This window comes from Coffea arabica, chromosome 4e (genome assembly GCF_036785885.1).
Source record: "Coffea arabica cultivar ET-39 chromosome 4e, Coffea Arabica ET-39 HiFi, whole genome shotgun sequence".
NCBI lineage: Eukaryota > Viridiplantae > Streptophyta > Magnoliopsida > Gentianales > Rubiaceae > Coffea > Coffea arabica.
The window spans coordinates 7505701-7529660 of NC_092317.1; the positions used below are offsets into that span (position 1 = coordinate 7505701).

At 35.3% G+C, this 23960-nt stretch overlaps 1 protein-coding gene across 2 annotated transcripts; it reads right to left on the reverse strand.

The window, feature by feature from the left end:
- Nucleotides 1-870: 870 nt before the first annotated feature.
- Nucleotides 871-20160, reverse strand: LOC113741920 (probable cyclic nucleotide-gated ion channel 20, chloroplastic). 2 transcript variants are annotated; one of them, XM_072047466.1, is made up of 14 exons: nt 19655-20160; nt 18399-18460; nt 17801-18314; nt 16519-16710; nt 15744-15842; nt 14266-14403; nt 13394-13642; nt 12248-12508; nt 10301-10446; nt 5172-5249; nt 3905-4034; nt 2617-2863; nt 1730-1892; nt 871-1286 (listed from the first exon to the last, which is right to left on the reverse strand). In XM_072047466.1, exons 3-14 carry the CDS (start codon nt 18296-18298, stop codon nt 1142-1144), a joined length of 2346 nt encoding a protein of 781 aa, XP_071903567.1. In that variant the 5' UTR covers nt 18299-18314; nt 18399-18460; nt 19655-20160; the 3' UTR covers nt 871-1141. The 2 variants fall into 2 exon arrangements, with proteins under 2 accessions (XP_071903567.1, XP_071903566.1); XM_072047465.1 differs by having other exon boundaries at nt 18399-18478.
- Nucleotides 20161-23960: the final 3800 nt, after the last annotated feature.

Genomic DNA, 23960 nt, shown 5'->3' on the forward strand with positions numbered 1-23960 from the left:
ACAACATGACACCTCATGCTTTGAACTAAATTGTAAAGGTAACGGAATCTGTTAAATTTAATGGAAATGACTTATTGGAATCTAAAAAAAAAATTTTATACCTATTTTTTTATCAAATATACCTATTCTACCCCTTAACCCTCAATTCTCTCTATTTAGAGAATAAAACAAATGGTTTTTTTGAGCTGTCTTTTGCTTAATTATATCAGGGAATTTTGGTCATTCTGTCCATTTCCGTTAAGTTTAACGAATTCCGTCACCTTTACAATTTAGTTCAAACCATGAGGGGTCGTGTTGTATATTTTGAAACCATGGGAGTTTTTTGTATATTAGGTTTACCACAGGGATTTTTTTGTTTTTTACCCAATTTTTTATTGTTTGCTTTTCAATCCAAGCTAAAAAAAATTCATTCGGATGTATTTGTTTTCTATCAGATTAAGGTAGTACTTGTGTCTGTATTTTATTCTACCTGCAAAGAATAGTATATAATGATTTAGTGATTATATAAGTTTTTTTTAAGTGTCAGTTGGAGGGGTCGAATTATACAAGTTTATTAAGTCTTAAGTCAATAATACAACAAAATGCTACAACTTTCCAATAAATTTGCGGCCAAACGTCAAAGGACATCAATTTAATTTTCCTACTAACCTTTGAATCTCCGTCTTAAAAAGTTTAGAGAAATAAAAAATGGCCCCAAATTTAATTTTCGGGCTTCTTTTTGGTTATGGAATGGAGAGAGAGTATGAAAAATTGAATAAGAAATGCAAACATAGAGTCTTTCTCAGACTTTTCTCCAACATTAAATGGTACTATTTTTCAGGTTTATGTGCCTTTTTATATATGTGCCTGTTTATAGATTTCTCAAACAAATACACCAAAATGCTTTGGCAAATAGTATTCATGTTTTCTCAAAAGAACAAAATCCTTTCAAAGAGTAGGGTTCTTTCAAGATATTAAATAAGGTTGATATTTTCCATGAATCATTAAGAATGGGCTTGGAACACTAATGTTGCAAATGCCATCATCAGTTTTCATGGCTAACTAAATTGATACAACATGTATCATCTTCTTCTTTTTTTTCTTCTCCACTTATCCTGTAGTTATTTAAACAATACTGAAGCCTAAGCTACAGGGTTAATGGTCAGTATCCCGGAGAATGGTGGTATGCTGAATAATGGTCGTGTTCTGGGCTGAAGGAGCCTCCGCGGCCAAGTCGCTTCCTCCAATACCTCCATCCCACTTGGATACGCCTTGCGGCGAGGCCTCGCCAGTAAGGAGATTGATACCTGCAGTGATAGAATACCACATTGTAAGTTGTAAGGCCAGGAAACTAATCGCAATATCATTTGGATGTGGCACCTATCCGCTAATATGGGTGCGTGTTTGCACAATGCAGCAGAAATCTGTAAGGAACGTGAAGAACACAGAATCCTGCTCTAATTGGAATCGAGCAAGCGGCGAGTGCAGTGGGGAGTAGGAGCTGCTGATTACAAAATGAGCCCTTATCAGACATGTGCAATGGTTTCATGAAGTACGTTAGCATCTTGTGGAACAGGTGTGGAATTTCTGTAGGTTTGAATGGTAAAAGGCCACCAAGTAAGACACAGTCCTGATCAATTTCTGTTTTTCCTTGATCCTTTTCAAGACTACACATGGTAAATGAGCACACAGCGGAAGGTTTCAATTTGTATTCTTGAAGAAATGCAGGGATAAGGATTACAGCCATTACCTTATAGCACCTTGAACACGTGGATTCCTTAAAAATCTCGAAAACAGAGTAGTGACTTCTTGAAGATCTGCAGATCGCAATACAAATGCCTCTACATTTGTTAAGCACCTTACTTCTCGATTGCTTATCATGTTGGGTCCTGGAAACCTGAGCTTTTTCCCATCTGGGACAAAAAAACTTGCATTATTCTTATTCAGATCTATTGTGGGCAGCAAGCTAACTCGTTTAGTGGCCTATCCTTAATCTATCGAAATATAGGATTCAGCACCAGAAAGGAAGGTATACAATACATTGCATATTACAGTCATTAAACATCACAGAACTGGAATTGCTTTGTTGATGGTTCAATTAGGCTTTGAATATATTATGCCAACATGCAGATTCATGTGCCCATTTCACTAGTGTTCTTACTCTTCACGTTTTGTTCTTGAACCCTGTTTTTTCACAACTCCATCCCTTTCAAAGCCACATTAGTGTAACTTCAGTTAGTTCTATACACAATTTAACTCCGAAATGGCTTAGTCTTACCTTGCTAGAAGTTAGGTTTCTTTCTCTAAAAGCGGAAGCGAGCAGTAAGAAATGTTTTCAATTAGGCTTAAGTTTAATAGTCTAAAGCATGGATGCATTCAAAGACAGCATTCAAACCTCCACGTGAGCAGTAAGAAATGTTTTCTTAAACAAATGTAATGGATAGGGAGGAACTTCAGATGAGGACTTTTCAGAGTTGAATCTTCTTTAAGTTTCCAGAAAAATAAGCTTTTAATTTAATGAATTAGTGTTTCAATGAACTAAAATGTCTGTCAAGAAATCAGAGGGCTGGTGGATACGTGATTGAGATGTAACTTGAAGATCAACAATCACATATATATATATATATATATATATACCTTTGCTTACAGAAGACTGCTCAAGGCACCATGTAAGAAGTTCTTCCCCAATAACATCGCCTTCAGATAAGGGAACTTGATATCCATCTTCTCCAATGTTCTCAATTTTTCCACGGACTATGAAGACCATTTTGTCAACAAGGCCTCCACGGTGCAAAACTTTGCTTCCTTTTATGTAAATTTTTTGTTTAAGCCTCTCACAAATGGCGTCTAATATGGGCTCCTCCACAAGAGTGAATATACGGACCTGCAAATTACCACATGTTAATGAATTCATTGATTTTAAATCATTTGGTTTAGATTTTTCTTGTAGACTAGAACTATCAAATTTCATTTGCTTTTCCCAAATAGCATAGGTCTAGTTTAAGTGGATCCTTAAACGTAATATCATGAAGAATTAAACACTGTCTAGATTGCATACAAAAGTTCATCATCTTCAATTGCCCAAGCTCCTAAAAATAAAAATAATAAAACAAAAAAAAAAGTGGAAGAAACTTTTTCATTCAAATAGAAGAAACCACTTTTGTTATTGGAGAGCTTATTGTTTGCTACATTCAAAGGTTCAATTTTCTCCAATCCCAAGCATAACCCTTCATGCAAATTAAGCAAATCACTAATAAGCGAAAAGATCCAACTACTCCCCAATGTATTTCTATGTCAGGAATGATAAAACACTCCTCAAATAATGTGCAAAATCCAGATTCTTGAATTGTACCCAATACTGCATAACATGCACCAGGAACAAAGGAACAAGTGCAATCAAAATTCAAAACAGTGTTAGTTCAAAGCCTACTGCAGATGACTTAACAAAGATTTATTTCTCATAGAGCTAATAGAAAAGAAACAAAAACTCAATGCAGGCCAGTCTTTGAAACCTCTACGAGCTGACTGCCAATTTTGAAAATTTTAGTCCCCCAATCGGTTATAATATTTGTAGTAATAAAATGTTTCTGGTGTAACAAGATCTGATATCATATTCTGTTTCCGAGCTGAATGTCAATTATGAATATATTCTCAGTGAGCTCACACAAAAAGATCCAATTTTGTGCATTAAGGAAGAAAACGAGAACGATGCACAAGCAGAACGTAAATATTATCCTACGGATCACAGGTTCTGCACATAGTCCGGATTAACTTGGAAGGTCATCTGTTTTCTCTCAAATAACAAAAACTTGCAACCACTTTTTTTCAGGACGGGGGAATTTTTCTCTGGAGGTAGTTAGCAAATGGTAAACATGAACAGAAAGGTAACATTCAACAAAAATTAAGAAGCACGAGTCTCACTCACCTTCTTGACAAAATTGCAAAGATGACGCCGTATATCTATTTGGAGGTCTTCAGGCAGATTCTCCAATACTGTTTCCTCATTCACACCTCTCGTTGAAGCCCAACTAAAACGTTCTGCTTCTCGAACTTTCCTGCATGTTAGAAGGGGTATGCAACAGATTACCAATTTCATAACTCAACAATGTGTACAAAGATGCACTAGAAAAAGAAAGCGTTCCTGTGATAAAAAACAGCTGATGTATTCAACTACCACTTAAACCAATACCTACTATGGATGACGAGAACAAAAGAAGCAAAATGAGGAGTAACTACGGAACAAATGCAGAATGGGAGAGCAAAAAATGGAGAAAGTATAAATTGTCACATAACCTGTAAAGAGCCACTAGACCCTCTGAAATTTGGAATAATGCATCCAAAACCCTTTGATCTTGTAGGTTGGAAAAATACTACCATCTTAAAAACAATGGAATGTCTAACAAAGGTTAGAAAGGACTGAAAGCCCAAGAGTACCCATTTTTATTTCCTAAATTAAAAAGACACTGATAACATAGTAGAAAGAATAATAATTACATTCAGCTCCAAGAAGCCCAACTGGACATCCCATCTCTAATTCAAAGCTGCCCCTACTTTCTTTTTTTTTTTTCTTTTCTATTTCCACCATAATTACCATCTGACATGCCCTATCTACCCTCCCACCATATTTAAAAGTCAAAACATGCACCTAGCAGAAGCCATCAGCTCAACCTCCATCACCACATTCGTCTCAAACGAACAACATCAAACTTTTCACAACCATCATCAGCTCCTCCATCCTCTTCCTTCCCTTCCTCCTCTACAAAATCTTAGCATCCAACTCTAGCAAAGGTACAGAAACATGGACAGGTCATTTTTCCTTGAAAAGTTCACCATTTACACTTGCAGAGAGAGAGAGAGAGAGAGAGAGAGAGGATGAAATGTGAACATCAGAATACAAAATTGTACATGAGATTGAAAACTTTGGACATCCAGACAAGATTCCACAGTTATCAACCCAGTCCAGTCATCAGAATCAGCTAATTCAGCTTCATGCAATGTATATTAGAAGCAGGAGGATACAAGTTTCCATGTCATATAAACTTTGTCCCTAGAGCATAAGCTTCTAGTCTTGAAGCAAAAATAGATTAATTGTGATTAGACTTTTAAAGGTTGCTAGAAAGCAACAACGAAATGTAACACAGAAAAACAAGAGAAGACAGAAACTAGAAGAGAAAGGGGGTAAAAAGCTGTACCTTCTCAGTTCTTCAGGCAAGCGTCGATGGCTCATCCACTGCTCAACATCACGACGTCTAAGAGACATTTCTAACCGCCTACACAGAACAATGATGGTTAAGTTAGTTACACTGCTTTACAAATACACTATGGACAAACTTATGGCATCAAACAACGATGTGAGATCATGAATATCATGTTAAACAAGGATTGTAACCAATTAATTGCACCGTTTACTCTGTTTGTCCTTTTTTCCACTTTGAACAGGCTATTAATTGTAGCTATTCTTAATGTTTAAATACTACATTTTAATTTAGTAATAAGAACAAGTTATATTTCAAATAACACGTTTCCCTTTGATACAAAATAATGCAAAAGGAGAAAAGAAATCCTACATGCATGAACACATACTATAATCATCCATAACTACTATTCACAGTATACTGCATTCTTAAGCAGACGACACGTTACCTGAACTGTCTAGTAACAACTGACCATTTATACTTTCATGACAAAACATTTGAAAAAGGCAAAATATGAGAAAAGCTGTTGAAATTTCCATCAGCATAATAACAAATGCATAAGCAATATTTTTTGACGCACAAGACTCTTTTGTTTTAAATGGCAAGCTCCCCATCTCTTATTTTAACAGAGTTCTGCTGGATCCATATCTTTCGTTGTCTATGATTTTTTTTTTCTTTGTGAAGCAAGAAGTGGATTTGGGGAATGGGGAAGGTCAGAAGTGATATGGTATATGAAGACAAGGAACAAAGATCCTCAACCACTTTTCTCTATTTCTTTCATGATTTACTGAGGTATTAATGAAAAAGTTGCTATAGTTTTAATTTATACTAATGTAGCAGCTGTCAACAGGTATCTTGGGAGGAAAATATCTAGTCACAGTATTATGAGTGACCAACTAGTATTTATAGGAGTACAAACCTAACCGACTATTTACAAGAATACCCTTACTAATATATTATCTACAAGAATACTAATATTCTCCTAACACTCCCCCTCAAGTTGGAGTATATATATCATAAGCACCCAACTTGTTACAAAGGTATTTCACCCTAGAGCCCCCTAAACTCTTGGTAAACAAATCAGCCAATTGATCTGCAGACGGTACATGAGATGTCTTGATGACTCCATCAAGTAATTTCTCTCGAATGAAATGACAATCAACTTCAATATGTTTTGTCCTTTCATGAAACACTGGATTAGACGCAATATGGACAGCTGCCTGATTATCACACACTAAATTCATAGGCTGTTTATACTCAAACCCAATTTCAAGTAACATGCTTTTCAACCAAACCAACTCACACACAGTGTGAGCCATAGCACGGTATTCAGATTCTGCACTTAATCTGGAGACAACTGTTTGCTTCTTACTCTTCCACGACACTAAATTACCACCAACAAACACACAATATCCTGTGGTCGATCTTCGATCTGAGGCAGAACCGGCCCAATCTGCATCACTATATCCTTCAATATCAGTGTGTCCATGATTTTGATACAGCAACCCTTTTCCAGGAGCACCCTTAAGATACCTGAGAATCCGTATAACAGCATCCCAATGACTAGTACGAGGGGTATCAAGAAATTGACTCACAACACTCACTGCAAACGAAATATCAGGTCTCGTTACAGTGAGATAATTTAACTTACCCACAAGTCTTCGATATTGCTTAGGATCATCAAGTAATGCTCCTTGATCTCTTGCTAATTTCACATTGGGATCCATAGGAGTATCCACAGGTCGGCAACCTAACATCCCAACTTCACTCAACATATTGAGTACATATTTCCTTTGACATAAATAAATTCCATATTTAGACCGAGCTACCTCAATACCCAGAAAATACTGTAAATGACCTAAATCCTTTGTCTGAAAGTTTGCCTGCAGATTGGATTTAAGTTTCTGGATCCCCACAACATCATCACCTGTAATCACAATATCATTCACATAAACAACTAATAAAATTTTACCAGCATTAGAATGCCCATAAAATACAGAGTGATCTACTCCACATCTCGTCAAACCGAACTCCATGACCACACTACTAAACCGCCCAAACCAAGCCCTTGGAGACTGTTTCAATCCATATAAGGATTTTTTCAAACGACAAACCAACTGCGAATTCTCCCCCTGAACAACAAATCCAGGAGGTTGTTCCATATATACCTCTTCTTCCAAATCTCCATGCAGAAATGCATTTTTCACATCCAACTGATGCAATGGCCAATTGTAAGTTGCTGCCAAAGAGATAAGAAGGCGAACCGATGTAATCTTTGCAACAGGAGAAAATATTTCTAAGTAGTCTACTCCATACACCTGAGTAAATTCTCGAGCTACCAGACGAGCCTTCAATCTATCAATAGAACCATTAGGCTGCACCTTTATAGTGTACACCCATTTACAACCAACAACAGGCTTACCTGAAGGACGAGGGACAAGATCCCAAGTACTATTTTGTTCCAAAGCAGACATCTCTTCTTGCATAGCTAATCTCCAACCAGGATGATTAAGAGCATAGGTAATAGACTTAGGAATGGAGATAGAATCAAGGGAAGCAACAAAAGAAGAATATGACATAGAGAGACGAGAATAAGACACAAAATTAGAAATAGGATGGGAAGTACAATGTCTCTTACCTTTGCGTAAAGCAATAGGAAGATCTAACTCAGAGGAGGGCGTCATACCTGAATTTGAAGATTGAGAGTTAATTGGTGAAGTGCGTGGCATATCAGGAACTTTCTCAACCATGGAACGACGAGAGTAAACTTGAAGATGAGGACGAGATAATCGAGCTATGGAATCTGGTGGACTAGATAACTCAGGAAATAAAGGGGAAGGGACTGGTAAAACAGGAGAAGAAAAAGAGGGACACTGGTCTAACTCACAAGGCATACTGTGTTTGATAAAATATGGAGTAGATTCAAAGAAAGTAACATCAGCACAAGTAAAAAATCGATTTAAAACTGGACTGTAACATCTATACCCTTTTTGCGCTCGTGCGTATCCTAAGAAAATACACTTAATAGCACGAGAATCTAATTTATCCACCCCGGGAGTAAGCTGATGAACAAAGCACACACATCCAAAAATACGAGGAGGTAATTTAAACACAAGTTCATGAGGAAAAAGAATGGAGTGAGGTAATTGACCTCCAAGAATATTAGATGGCATGCGATTAATTAAATAACATGCAGTTAGAACTGCATCACTCCAAAATTGTTTGGGCACATTCATGTGCAACAACAATGTTCGAGCAATTTCGATTAAATGTCCAATTTTTCTTTCAGCAACTCCATTCTGTTGTGGAGTGTGAGGACAAGAGAACTGATGAATAATACCAGACTTACTCATAAAAGTATTAAAAAGAGTGGAAAAATATTCTTTCGCATTATCACTGCGAAGTATACGTACCGACACACCAAATTGATTCTTTATTTCTGCAACAAATGCACAAAAAATGGAATATAGTTCTGAACGATCTTTCATTAAATAAAGCCAGGTAACTCTTGAAAAATCATCAACAAATATTACAAAATATTTAAAACCTAATTTTGAAGTGACTCGACTAGGACCCCAAACATCAGAATGAACTAACAAAAACGGTTCAGAAACCCGTTTATTGACTCTAGGAGCAAAAGAAACACGATGATGCTTTCCTAACTGACAAGACTCACATTCTAACGAAGATAATTGACTCAAAGTAGGAACCAACTTTTTCAAATTTTGTAAAGATAGATGACCTAAACGACAGTGAATTTCAAGAGGAGAAACAGTAGCAGGACATGCTATCGGACCATTGAAGTTGAGAAAGTAAAGACCATTATGCTCATGCCCTCCACCAATCGTCCTCTTTGTCTTCAAATCCTGAATGACAACAGAATCAGGAGAGAAAGTAACTGTACACTGTAGAAATTTAGTGACCTTACTAACAGACATTAGATTAAAGGGCAAATTGGGTACGTAAAGAACAGAAGACAGCGGAAGTGATTGATTAATTTCTACATTGCCTAGTCCTTTAACTTTAGTGGTAGATCCATCAGCTAAAGTAACATGAGGAAAGGGAGTAGACTCTTGAAAATTAGAAAAAATTTTAGAGGTACCTGACATATGATCAGTAGCCCCGGAGTCAATAATCCATGAGTCATTACCTTTTTATGCTAAAGAAGCAGAGGGAAGAGATGCGTGATTTGTAGCTTGGTACTGTAGGAATTTAACATAATCTTCCTCAGATATAGTAACAGTCTTCTGGGACCCATGTGCTGAAAAACTCGATTCAATGTGGTTATTGGTAACCGCATTAACAAACCTTTCAACCATGGCGAATGGCACGTCAAACCAAAGAAAAGGTCAAAACTCGAGATGAACAGCGCGTGAACAGTGCCGTGAACAGTGAACAGCGCCGCGTGAACAGTGAACATTGTCGCATGAACAGTATGCGATGAACAGTATCGCGTGAACAGTCGCGATGACCAAAACTTTTGCTAGATGTTTAACCCTAACCCTAGGACTTTTGTTCTGATACCATGTCAACAGGTATCTTGGGAGGAAAACATCTAGTCACAGTATTATGAGTGACCAACTAGTATTTATAGGAGTACAAACCTAACCGACTATTTATAAGAATACCCTTACTAATATATTATCTACAAGAATACTAATATTCTCCTAACAGCAGCCAAACAAGGAAATCTCATAGCATCTCATCGGACAAATTTGGGTGACACGTCTCACAAGAAAATCGCATTTGTGGGAAAAGATACTAACAAGAGCATGGTGATGGGAGATAAGCTTGTCTTGGAAACAAGGTTGTGATTTGCTGTGTAGTTCTTAAAATCTCTAATGAATATATACTTTCCAGACTGGGGTCTATAGTAAACTCAAAGAAAGCAAAGAAAGAACCCCATTACAATCACGGCATATTAGCATCCTTCCAGAGTTGGATGCAGGATTTCTTTCTTCAGCCATGTAATCAATGGGTTCTCTCAACACAAAAGGTATGAGGCAATTTTGAAACAGTGCCACATGCCTACCTTGAACAGGCACCCAACAAATTTTGTTAGAACTTGAAAGCTAGCATTGACAAAATGTTGGATGATGATGGATTAGCATTGATGAAGGTATTACCTGCGTCCAAGAGACTGGAGAAAGTTTTGCATATTTCCAATCAGCAAAGCAAACAGAAGAAGACCAAGTCCAACGATGGCCATCGTGAAAAGAACTTCCCAAACAAAATAACTAGGAACTTGATTTCCAGCCAATGTGCTTATTTGCTTCAACAAGGCATAACAAAAAAAAGGAAAATTTATTAGTAAGGCCCCACATTGAAAACATTCAGTAACAATAATTTCACCATCAAAGAAAGCGCAAAAACATCAAGGAGCTTTTCCCATCAAAAGTCAAATTTTGGTTTTACTTATATGCGGAACACTTTGTCAGTCAGCTTCAGATGTTAAACGGGAAATTGATAGAAATCTTTAGTGGTAAAGGTGTTTGAACTTTTGCCGAGTGTATATAAGATCAATAGCTATACAAATTCTTCAGAAAGTTTTCCCAATTCACCAAACCTGAGTCTGGGATGAATACTAAATAACATGAGATTCCAAAAGGGGCTATTTACTTTGACATTTCTACTATTATGTCAATTTAAAGAAAGATTGACACTTTTATTAGGGGTTATTTTGGTTTGATTTTCATCGTTTATAGTTTCAAACATCAATGCATCATTCAATCTTAATATGCTTTGGAAGATTGTGCACGATGACGTTTGATGATTCTTGATGTGCCTGTCGATATTGGTGCAAGTTTCAGAAGAAGAAGGAGAAGATTAGTGAACAGGAAAACAGTATAAAAAAGAATTCAACTCCTATTTCATCAAAACCCGTTAAAACTGTCAATATTTCGTTAATTTTGACATAAAAATAGCAATATCAATGTTGGGCTAAATACCCCATTACAAAAGGTTATAGAGCTTCTCAGAGAATCTGAAAACTAGACAAACATCAGGGCCAGAGAAGTGTGGCAAGACCAGCCAAAAGCATTGGCAATTAAGAAACATTTTGACAAGAGACTAGCTCAAGAGTAGAGAAATTTGCATTCTCATCATGCATTCAGAAATTTGAATATTCACCTTCCAGCAGGTGGTTTAAGATTCTTTAAACATTCCTTTAAAATTATCAAGATAAGTAAGAGAATGAGAAAACATACAACCACAACCTCCAATTGAAACTTGAAACTGGAAGATCCTATCTGGTAGCTGAAGATGGTTTCCAAGAGAATCTACTAAAATTTGTTCAAAATGTGTAACACTCCACAAACCGTGTATTATTACATTTTGAGGTTTGTGTTATCCTCATGCAGTTCAGTGATAGAAATGACATTCTTCTAGGATGGGTTATTCTTTGCAGCCCCAGAAAACTTTATATGTCAGATAGCTTTCACAATCGTGCAGAAAACATTATGTTCAGATGTGATTGACTCTCAATAGTAAGAGTGAAATTTTTTGGGCAGTATGCCATGTTCCGATGGCTATGTTGTGAAGGCTTATTCATAAAGGAAAAGCTCAATTATAGAATGGTAATGCATAAATAGAGTAAGATCTAAAAACTGCTTGTGCTACTTTTGGAAAGAGCAGCGTAAGGAGTGAACTAGCAACTTAAGTCTCACCACATACTGGGCTTATATCAAGAGAAGGAGAAGGGTAATTAGACACTGACATCAACATTTAGTCATTTAGCAAATTGCTAGAGTCTACCTCTTCTTGTAAACAAACAACTGTATAAGAAAGAGGAACTCAATACTCTTAACTAAGCAATTGCTAGCACATCTCATGTGTTTGCTTGTTCTAAACGTTAGTGCTGGCTATTGGTGTGTGGGTTGTATAATTTTTACCCACCAACATATCAAAAGTTCAAAATGGAGGACCAACTTTTGCAAAAGAAAAATCCAGTAAATGGCATAGAAACTTGTTGAATTTAAACTACTCCTCCCCAATATAAGACATCAGCAAGCAAAAAACAAGGTTGATAAAAGACCTCTCCAGATGAGGCAAATCATGAAATCATACTGGGATACCTGGAATCCCCAGAACAATGAGTATATGTATCTAGTGATGACATTTTCTGTTGTGGTCAGGTCTACAGATTGAGCATAGATTCCAAAGGAGAAATTTCCACCTCCAAAACAAGCCGTTGCATTGGCATTATTCTTCCACAGATCCCATGTTGGATCTGAAGCGAACCAGCTATGATCATTCCCATGCCCGCAATCTATGAAGTCCATGCACCTTGCAATTCCAGAGTCATGACAGGCATCTCGAAGGCATTGATTCACCCTCTTTAAGCATTAAAAAGTTTACAAAACAGAATTAAATTCCATATAGTAAAATTAGAAATAGTTATCGTGCTTGCTACTAAACCAAAAACTATAAAGAAAGTACAACATGAAGGCAAAAAGGAGGAGGATACAGTAAAGAACATTTTCTCTCATTTGCACTTGTCATGTTAATGCTTTTCCAAATCTAGAATTTTTTGTTGCAACCTGTCTTTTCTCTCTCCATCTGTTCTTCATCCTTCTCTGAAAAGTTTAAATTTTTTGTTCCTTTAAATGAGGACCAATATTTGGGAGGTAAAAAACCTGTGTTTCAGAAGACTCAGTAGAGATTAGCCAAGTAAACCAAAAAACATTATTATTAAAACTTTGGCTATAAAAGTCTTCTGATGAAAGTTTTAGACTACTGAATGTTGCTATCTAGAAATAATCTGACGACAGCCCTCTTGTGCTATCAGCTTAAGAAAGTTGAAATGGCAATGACTAGTGCCTTATTTTTAGTTGTAACCATCTTTAAAAATAGCAAAGGTAATATTTTTTTAAAAAAAGAAAAGGAACAATATGGCAACTTTCAAAAAAGGAAAAATCAATAACTTGAAGTCTAACTTTAGTGCCTTATCAAGGGGTTGTGGCCATCTTCAAGAGAAAAAAAAAAGCATGTAATCACCTTGGAACATAAAAATTTAAGATCTAGAAGTATAATGAGAATAATTCAACCAGAGAAGCATATTGCATATATTCTGCATAGGTCCTAGTAACATTAAGAAGTCACTTAATAAACAAGCTAAAATGATGAGAAAACATCAAAATATTTAGCGGTTTGAATGCCTCAGAGTTATCAAGAAGGTGGGACTTTTAGAGTGATAAAATCATGAATAATTTTTCACCTACCTGCAGCCCAAAGAGATACCAGCACGATCCCACCACATGACTAGACAACACAAACATTAGAAGATTTATAACGAAATTTGCCCATGCTGACTCAAATATGAAACCGGTTGATGACTGACCAGCGAGCAAGGGCAGAACCCTGTACAACCTTGGAATGTACTGAGCTAAAATTGCTGCCCGCAGAAGATTTTTTGCATAATTTGCACCAGATGATCCAATGGAATTGGGTAAGACAGCCAATATAATGATCTACACAATGCAGAAATCGTTGATTACTGCTCCAATATTAGTTATAGTCCATAACAAATCTGAAATTCAGTCTCAAAAATCAATTCAACAAAAAGAAACAGCAACAGAAATGATCTGCCCTGGTTCTGATAAATGAGAACCTGCCAAGGATTGACTGAGGTATCAGAAAAACATGAAAGAAAAGATGAATGGAAACCCTTTTTTAACAGATGCAATTGGTCTACTCAATCACTGAATTCCATGCCAGCTATTTTCCACCCCCAGGTGCACACAAGTGAAGATTCAAGTTTTCAAGCACATTTACACCAGAGCTTGAGCTTGAATCCTCTCTCCAGGAATGATATAATGCTGAATGTTGATACCAGTACATTCAAGTTCTAGCAACTTAAAGTCAATAAATAGAAGAGAAATTGTTTATTTATGCATTTTAGCACACACAGCTCACATGTGGGCTCAATGGGTTTCAGTAGGCCTAAGCATATGCACCATATTGTAACAAGTGGTGCATAAAATTGGACCAACAACCTTTACATTCAGGGTTATCATGCTAAATTACCAACTAGAGTGACAAAGATCATAAAGCTGAAGAAAAAAACCATCATGTAGGAGGTAATGAATCTTACTTGTGGAAGTGGTAATACAACAAATAAGTCAATAAGGAAATATCCAGAAAGATAATGAAGCGCAATCTTTTTTGGATGGTCAACTAGGTCTCCAGCACCCACCACTCTAGATTCAGGAGCAACATAAGCAAGCCTGAACTGCAAAACAGATCTCGAGCTATCAAATAATGCAGCCTAATGACTGAGAATTAAGAAAAGAATATCACCACTGCAGACAATTAGCAATATGGAAATTGATAATGTAACCTCACAAAATTAATGTGCAACATAGATAAATTGGTAGCATATCAGGGACACACCTATAAGACTCAATAGTAAAGCAAAAGAACATAGAAGATAAAAAAATGTAATCACAATATGCTCTTCCAGTTTTAAGTGACAACCAAAAAGGCCAAACGATATCAACTTGGCACATGAAGTCCACACACTACGTTTCTTAACAAAAATCAAAGTTTCAAGTATCCACATTGGCAATTTATCGAGTTTCTAAAAGCCACCAAAAGGTAATAAGATAACAAAAAAAAGACGGCACAATTACAAAAAACACAAATCATGTCTGCCAGTGGTCTTTTGAGTATATATTTCCCTTTACTACAGATCAGAGCATGATAAACAATGCATTACAAGAGTAATTTGAAAAAATAAAACTGGAAGTTACAATTACTTTTTTCTATCCTTGAAGCTCTTGCTCGGCTACCATTTCAGAGTATTTTGGAAGAAAACTCACTCTACCAAATGTGGATGTCCTACTTGTACTTCAAAGTGGTAATATATAACTAATATTTATAGAACACCAGTACTTGTCTTAAAAAGGTTAAAATCTGTTCCTAGCTAGTGGATTAGGCCCTGTCAGTGGGGCCTTCTCAAATTCGTCCTCAAAAAGTACAAAAGCATTTGCATGGATCCAAAGAGGGAAAAATTTTTGTGTGTCACATGTAGAATTTCAAGATAGCAAATTCTGCTCAATTTAGTGGAGAGAAATACCAAGTTCTCTGCTTTTCCTTTTATTGAATTTTCAGTAGGCAGATGAGATTGATTTTGAAAACCTTGTGTCTTTGTTGTTTTCCATTGGAAAAAGTGCATTCGGTAATTGTCCTGTTGATTTTCAACACCAAGCCATACAGAATTTGCTGTCAAATACAGCATCTCAAAGATCCCAAACTCAGCAGTTTGAAAATTTAAAAAGAATGAGTAACTTCATTATGTAGAATAGTTTGTGAAATATATTATATGTAACAGCTTGAGCAGGAGCAATAAGAGGACTAACTGTCGGTCACTGTAGTTGTGTCTAGCATGACATTTTGAGTATTTAGGGCTTGTTCATTTTATAGGTTAATACTTTTTTGTTTCTGTCACTCTATCTGTCATCTAGCTGTACTCCTACAATCTTTCCCTTGATACTAAACGAGCTTCTGACCAAATCCATGTGAAGAAAATACGTAACCATCATAAAGCATTCAAAGAAGTATGACACTTACCTGAAGAAGGATGTGAATTAAGTACAAAAAATCAGTCATGCTCCTCAAAGCCACAATTGTTGTTGTCATGGGCCAATTAAGTACTATACATTTGTTATCCTGGATCACCAAGACAAGAAGTAAATTGCAGGAAAATTTGTTCAATCATAAAAATAAAAACACATCTTTGAGCAAACTACACTACACACAACACAAATTCCTCCCCCTGATATGGGTTAGGGTATTCATAATTGAACAAAATGTCAGTCAACATAATTTTGCTACACCATCCAAGTACTTCCAAAACTGCTGGACCACCTTTGAAAATATAGTTAGTAGTTTTAACGAAGTTCAATCAACTGTAAATTGCTTAGTGTTGCATTGAGCTCCAGTCCAACAATCCCATTTGAAAACCCCCCTAATTGTCCAAGCTGAAGCAGCAACCCCCCAATTCCCACGATTTTATAATAATTCAAACCTGAAGATCCTATTCATAAGCTTTTCATACAAGACCAGTACAACTCTATAATAAGATTTCCTTTTCCAAATCATAATTTTCATTTTATGCAGAAGTTCCTTGATCCAGATAAAAGTCCCACTACCTCCATCTTCTAAGTGAGTTAGTGATTTTCTCTTTTTTTTTTCAGAGTAAAAAGAATTCAGTAATGCTATGTGGATAAATCAATTCAATTTACTCTTTAGTACTCCATAAGAACTGTGAAGGGTACAGAGAGCATGTCTTCAAAACCTAACCATTAGACTACCAATATTTGCAAGGGTAACTTTAACATTATACCTGATTTACGTACAACAAAAAGAAGAACAAAGGGTCCAGGAAAACTGCAAACAAGCAAGAAAGGAAAAAGAACTGGTTCCACTGCTGAACAACTTTTGCATGAGGATTCATGATAGGTGGAATAAAAGGACCAAGAAAAGAAGAAACTTTCTTTGCCCAGCCTTTTGCATCTCCATAGATCATATTGTGGAACTGCAAATCAAAAAGTATTTAAACAGATCAGTACATGAAGGTACCAATGCTCATAATGACATGCAAATGTAAATGACAAGTACCAATAACGAGCCAAAATTTAACACTTGAGTGTTCATTACAACATTTTAAAAAGCTCAAATTGTGAAGAAGTCCCATCATTTTGCATCTTCACAAATCAACTATACAGCACTTGGCACTTTCAATATAACAATAACCCAAGGAATTCACAAATGGTGAAGTGGTTCAGTGATCAAATGGACAACTTAAGCTTTTAGATAAGGTGATATTTAACTAAATTTCAAGTTAAAGGCAAGAGTAACTTATTTATAATGCACTCTTATTTATAAGGTGATTCTAATGTCTTTCAATAGGCCTAGCATGTATAGACATTAGAATCAGAGAAAGTGAAAATTTAACTCAATACATGCCCACTTCAGTACCATTCTTTTTTGCTACTTCATCCAAAATTTTTATTTGCGAGAAACAGAAACGATCTATTTATTTCTGCACTCTAAGACCAGCTATTCTGTTAAGTGTTCATATATTTGAGTAAATGCAATAAGAGAATTGGCAATGAAGTCAGTTTCAACACCAATTATGAATGTGATACTTAATTACAGATTATCAGAATCAGCGAAGAAAGTTGAAATCCTGAACAAGCATGATAGCGGTTAGGCTCAATCAACTGCAAGAGGCCAGCAACCCCATGATATCATGAAATTGTTGACCATTACATTCACGGCTTTAGTGAAGGTTCTCCTACAAATGTTTTATATAAAAAGGTCGAATGCAACTATATTGAGAATTCAGCTTTCTTGCTCAATACAGAAATGGACAAATGCGAAGCTCATAAAATCATTTTAAAGCAAAAGATAAATGTTCTGCAAGGAATTAAGATAATGATGATTGATGAGTTCCGTAGATGCAGAGAATTAATAGATTGGGATACTAGTATAATTGAAACTCTTATCTTATGGTAGAGCTAAAATTGAGAATAGATGGAATCTCAGAAAAGAATTCAAAGAGTACACTTGATCATTGCTTAACAGCTAGAGGGAGAACACTTCAACCTCATGGGATATGGTACCTTGTAATCCAGTATGTCCGATGATTTTGATTTCTTCTGTTGCCCCTTGAGATGGTAATAACTTGGGCATGTTGTGCAGTAAGGATCATCACACATTCCAAGTTGACCAGACTTAATGAGATGATCATTCTGCGACGCATAGCTCTTATCTGGCCAAACTGTTCGCTCCCTGCCATTCAATGGAGGATACCGTTCTACTGGAGCCTCAGTTGTTTGTTGCGCTACTGCACTTTGCATAGGCCCCAGTACAATTCCATTCCTGCTACTAGTATATAAAGGACCACTCATCTGCAAATATGAAGTTTTCCTTTCATTTTCCAGATAAACAGAATGACCTACAAGACTATTTTCACTGTCATTGAATTCTGTGGAGTTCATGGGGATAGATAAGGATGCACTCCTATATGTAAGCCTGCAAAACTGAGAGCCATCTTGTTCATCAACTTGTGAATCAGTGGCAGATAGCATCTGTGTCACATCTCTTTCAGATGCAGCCATTTCCCCAAAAATCTTCCTAGAAGACCATAATAACAATCTACTTAAATTATTGCAACAAGTATAAGGTATCAAAACACAAACAATTTTAAAGAATGCTCACTGCCTAGTGGCTGTTTAGGTGTTATGTCAGGTTCTTCCTTCCTGGATTCTGAAACCTCCAATCTGTCAGAAACAACTTCACTGCATTAAAACCAAGAAAAAAAAGGAAATTAAAAAGTAGTTTTTTTCTGAATTACGATGAACTTGATTTATAAACGATAAAGAACAGAGTATTCAAAACTACATGCTGGCCAATATCAAATACTCTAATTGGGGTATAGCAACTCTATGTCTAGCTCAAATCTCTTCTCTGTCAAATATTCCAATGTGAAGACCACCAGCTTAAAAAATTATACAATTCAAATCTCAAAAGTAACCTTGTTTAGTTATATTTTAACTACAAATGAATTTAATAAACTTCTACTCCAGATATATTATCAAAATTTAGAGCTCTGTTCTCTTTACATACATCAGAAAGCATGGCATTAATCATTTACCAAGGCACTTGTGTTTAGCTATTTTTAGCTTGATTCCATTCAAGAAGCTGATAATACCAATTTCTGAAATCTGTTATAGCACACTCTCTGCACTACTTCTTTTACTCCCTTTTATAATGTCTCAACTATAAATCTCAGTCCTAACAAAACATAATACAACAGGATCATGCTATGTGAGGAAAGATCATAGCACAACAATTGAAGGATTTAAATTTTGACATCAAAACGCTTGGACACAAACAGCAAGCTTTATCCCCGAAAAATAATTTGTTTTATTACTAAATCACATGTAATATATTTCATACTATAAATAGAGACATTAATTGGAGGTTTTTGTACAAATAGAGAGGCTTAATGGCTACAGAACACTTCCATTCCTAGCTCTTTTAGGAATGCTCTAATACAACAAAAGAAAATTTTCAAGTTAAAGTGTTCTTGATTGAAACTTGTGCTTTATTCCTCCAAATACACCATAGTGGTTCATCAACTTTTTGTTTTGAAAAAGTTCAGATTGGTTAAGGTGGGAAGGAAGAAGCAGGGAGAGGAAGGCTGGAGGTGGTACACTCTTTCTTGACTTAGCCTAATCCATGGAAGATTCATGATAATCATTTTCTGCATAGAAAATTTCAAAAATAGGAAAAAGGGAAAAAAATAAGAAATACAATTGATCATCACATATCTATTTGGAACTTACGGAAGAGTCGAGCATAATCCAAGTCTGAACAACATACTAAAATTGACGAATTCATTAAATCAGCTGCCGAAGCTGCAATAAAAAGCAAAGAAATGTATCGAAAATGGAAGAAGTTAGAAAGCAAACCTGCTACTGACTTCTTGTAGTTGTCAAGCCACTTGCAATGACCCGAATTCAGCAACAGAGCACAGCCATTTGTACAAACAAGAAAGATGTCGTGAAAGACAAGGAAAGTAGAGAATACTACACAAGGCCACAACTGAAACTGATTCCTCCAAGTCTGCATTCGAGTCATTTAATAGTGCAGAAGAGAGACAGAGAGAGAGAGAGGGAATTGTTATTTGTGTACTATGATTGTGACAGCTTCAACGGGCTGACTTTTTGTGAAAAGAGTGTCCCATCATAGGTACAAGGACCCGTTTGGTTCTTTTTCGTTTGTGAAAATTGCGTCCGTACAATCAAATTTAAAGATTCAAGAATCATCATTTTATTTTCTACTTTTAATTCATATGACACTTCCAAAGAGAGAACTTACACAGGTGAATGAAAATCCTTTCCTAACCCTTCAAAATTATTTGTTTTTGGTCGGATATTTTGTCTTGCAAACATAGCGCACTTTGGACAGACGGAGCCTACACTGGAAAGTTTACTTCCCCACTGAGTGTCTTAGATGGCACCTAATTCGTATCTGCTCACGCTATTAATTGTACTAGGGGTGCTTGTTTCGCATATTGGAATCGAAAATGGAAATGGAATCATAGACTCTGATTTTGGAATTAAACTTTTCATTCCAATTTCCGATGCTTGGTTTGACGAGTGTTTCAGAATTAAATACGATTAAATTCCAAATTTATCCCTGATATAACAATTCTTATAAAACAAAGGGATAATTCCAAAAACTGGTAGGTTTTGTATTTAACAAAAATATGAGATTTTGTAGATTTTGAAGTTTAAGGAAGGAATATTTGAAGTTTAACGACCGTTATACAACTTTCAAAACAAACAAATTCATTCTAAATTTTTTTTTGGATAATTTCATAAACCAAATCACGGTCACTTTCATAATAGTCATATTTTTTCATAAAAGACCAGCTCTTTATGACTTTTCTCCTTTATAAGAACAGAGTACTTATTTTCCCATAAAACACCAGCTCTTTATGCCTTTAGAATGAAGGGTTAAAATGTCGCTGTCTCTATCACTATCAACTTTTGACTCCCTATTTCTTCCATCCCAACTAACACCAGAACGAAATACCATTATTTTCAGCATCTCAATAGAAGTAAAAAACAGTCTGATATTCGCATACCCACTGCATAGCCTATTTGTGAAGATGACAAAGTTTTTCAAGAATCGTAAATTCACTTCAAGGGTTGAGATTTGTTCCTTCAAAGACAGAATCAAATTGTTTTCAAACTTAAGCAGATCTTTCAGATTTACCAGAACACAATCAAAAAATTTCACCAGAACTTCACCACTCATGACATTGTTTGGTTCTAAGGAATGTTTTGCCCAATCAATAAAATCTTCTCTTCTCCAATTTCCACCTTGGAAGCTTCAACCTTTTCAAGCAAATCATCTACTACATGGTCTAATTTCTCGTTTAGGCTTTCAGATCTTGGAAAGCTATTGCTACTATTTGTGAACCTGAATTTGGGACTTTGAAATGAGAAAGAAGATGTCCGATGAAGGTGATGGGTTGCGATTGATTGAAGAAAAAGAGATAGAAAAACTGATGAAGAAGAAGACTCTGGTTTTGTGCAGCGTGTGATGTAGAGGAAAGAGAGGGTAGATCCGTGATAAATATTGTCTGAGGGAATGAGTTGAGGGTTTTGTCCAAAACCTCCCAATTTGCTCGGGAATGATTTTTTAGGAATGATTCCAAAAATGGCATTCCAATAGGCTTAACCCAAGCAACAAATAAGGGGTTTATTCCATTTTGTGATTCCCAAACCCTTTAACCAAGCAGCCCCTAAGATCCATACAATACTATTTTCAAATGAAATTAAGGCCTTGTTTGGCAGATAAGTTTTTTGTTAAATTTATCTGCTACAAGTTTTTAAAAAACTTATCAAAGTTTTTAAACTATACACTTCAAAATATTCAAAAAAATATACTTTAAAAATTTTTTAAAAAATTTCTACAGTAAGTTACAATAAAGTTTCAGACAAACATCCAAAAAATTCACTTGTCAAACGGAGCCTAAATGTGCAACCAAATCCCTTAGCCTGCATTCTAATCCAGAATTTTTTGAGAAAATTTTGCCAGTGAATGCATAGACACCCGTCTGAACTCTGAATCGATGGTGGTTCAATCCCTTCCGCATTCTCCCTGGATCTCGCCCTCCTCCTAATATAGGTAGGTGTAGGTGTAGATTAAAATTTATCATGTCAAGCAAAAAAAAAGAGTGGGGTGATCTCTGTTAATATGAGAGATATATTAATGAAAAATCTATAAGAACTTCGATGTATAGTATTGAGATATACTCTGACCCGTGGTGGTGATTGAAACAAAAGCTATTCAAACTTTTTTTTTTTTGAAAAAAAAAACACACTTGCACATAACATAATATAATATGCAAATTTATCAAAATTTTCTAGTTCTAAAGTTTTTTTTAGATATGAAGATGATGAAAGTTGAGGAAGGTAAATGAGAATTGGTGTAAAAAATTATAGTTAATGGGTAATCTAAACGAAATCACTAATTGATAGTGGATTTTTCAGAATAAATTAGAGCAAATTTATTCTTGTAACTAAGGCTCCGTTTGGCAAGTGAGTTTTTTGGGTGTTTGTCTAAAACTTTACTGTAACTTACTGTAGAAGTTTTTTAAAAAATTTTTGAAGTGTGTAAATTTTTGAATATTTTGAAGTGTATAGTTTAAATTTTTTTTTGAGGTTACTGTAGTTAAAATTCTTAAAAAACTTGTAGCAGACAAACTTGACAAAAAAAACTCTAGTGCCAAACAGGGCCTAAGAGTAAATTAAGAAATTTAAAAAGTGACATTGTAGCTTATACGAGGCAATGACTCTCTTCTTTCTTACTTTCTCGTCTCAATAAAAGTGTCATACTTTTCATTTTGAGATATTTCAAAATATTTTTTATGTTGAAAAAATCAAAACACATTCTAACCTCTCTTTTCAATATAATTTCTTTTTATAATCATATGCATGTTATCATTTAAATTTAAATTTTAAATTTATGGGAGTAAAATTGAAAAGAGAATCACAAATATTACAATCAAACCAATATTTTTAAAAAGTTAGATTCTCGAAACATGACTAAATAATTAGGACGGAAGGAGTATATTGTATAGATTTTATACGAGATTTTAGACTGTGTTAAACTGTTAATTGTCAAATAATTTGAATATGACCAACCTAGATACGAGCTTCACACTTCAAAGCCTCTTTCTAGGATAATAGGTGTTTGACCACGAGATAAAAAATGATTGAAAGAAGGGATTAAAAGTCGAAGAGATTATAATAATTATTTGAGAGTCAAACCTTGGAACAACGTGATGGTAAATTACAGAATATATATAGTTTGCACGTGGTTGACGTCAATGTTATTGTCCGTAACATTTCCTCAAACATCTATTTTGAAGAAAATTGTCCTTGTTCGGATTGTAGTTTCTGCAAAAAAAAAAAATATTTATTTTTGGTAAATATATTTTTTATTACTTTTTTTATCTTATATATATATGTATCAAATTATAATAGATTTCTTTACATTATTGTATGACCTCTTCATATTTTAGCAATTCAGTTTTGTAGGATAGACCGCCCGTTAATTCCAATCTCTTGGATTTTTACATCCAGTCCAACAGGTTCAATCCCGAAGCGTATTAGACATATCCCTTTGGAGCATGTACCATATAGTAGTATTTCGGAGATTTCAATAATGTCTGTTTATTTACCCTATAATTTGACAAAAAGAAATTTGGTTTATTTCCTAAAAATTGTCATCCTTATCAACGGCAGCCTGTCCTTATACATTCGAAGTTGGAAATATCAAATTTTTTTTTTGAAACATTGGAAAGATCATTTTAATATCAGTAATGGATTTGGCTAATGGTACCCTTTTTAAAAGACGAGACCTTATATATAAAGATTACTGTATGTTGAATGATTTTGTTTGAATAGAGGAAAGCTAAGTGCAAGAAAGTGAGGTAAAGCAAGCAAATTGAAAATCATATTTCGACTTATATTTGGTTACCAACAAAAATTTTGAGGAAAAGTGGGAAGTTAGAAATAATTAGTTAAGGTCATAAAAAAAAAAAAAATTTTGGGTCAGTCTAACCCACCCATTTTCCTTCAAAATCCTGTAGATTTTTCTGTATATGAAAATGAGAAAAGTGAAGGAAAGTGCAAGAAAATTCTTCAACTTTTCTGCAAACCAAACATACATAAAAGAAAAAAGGAAATAAAGAGATCA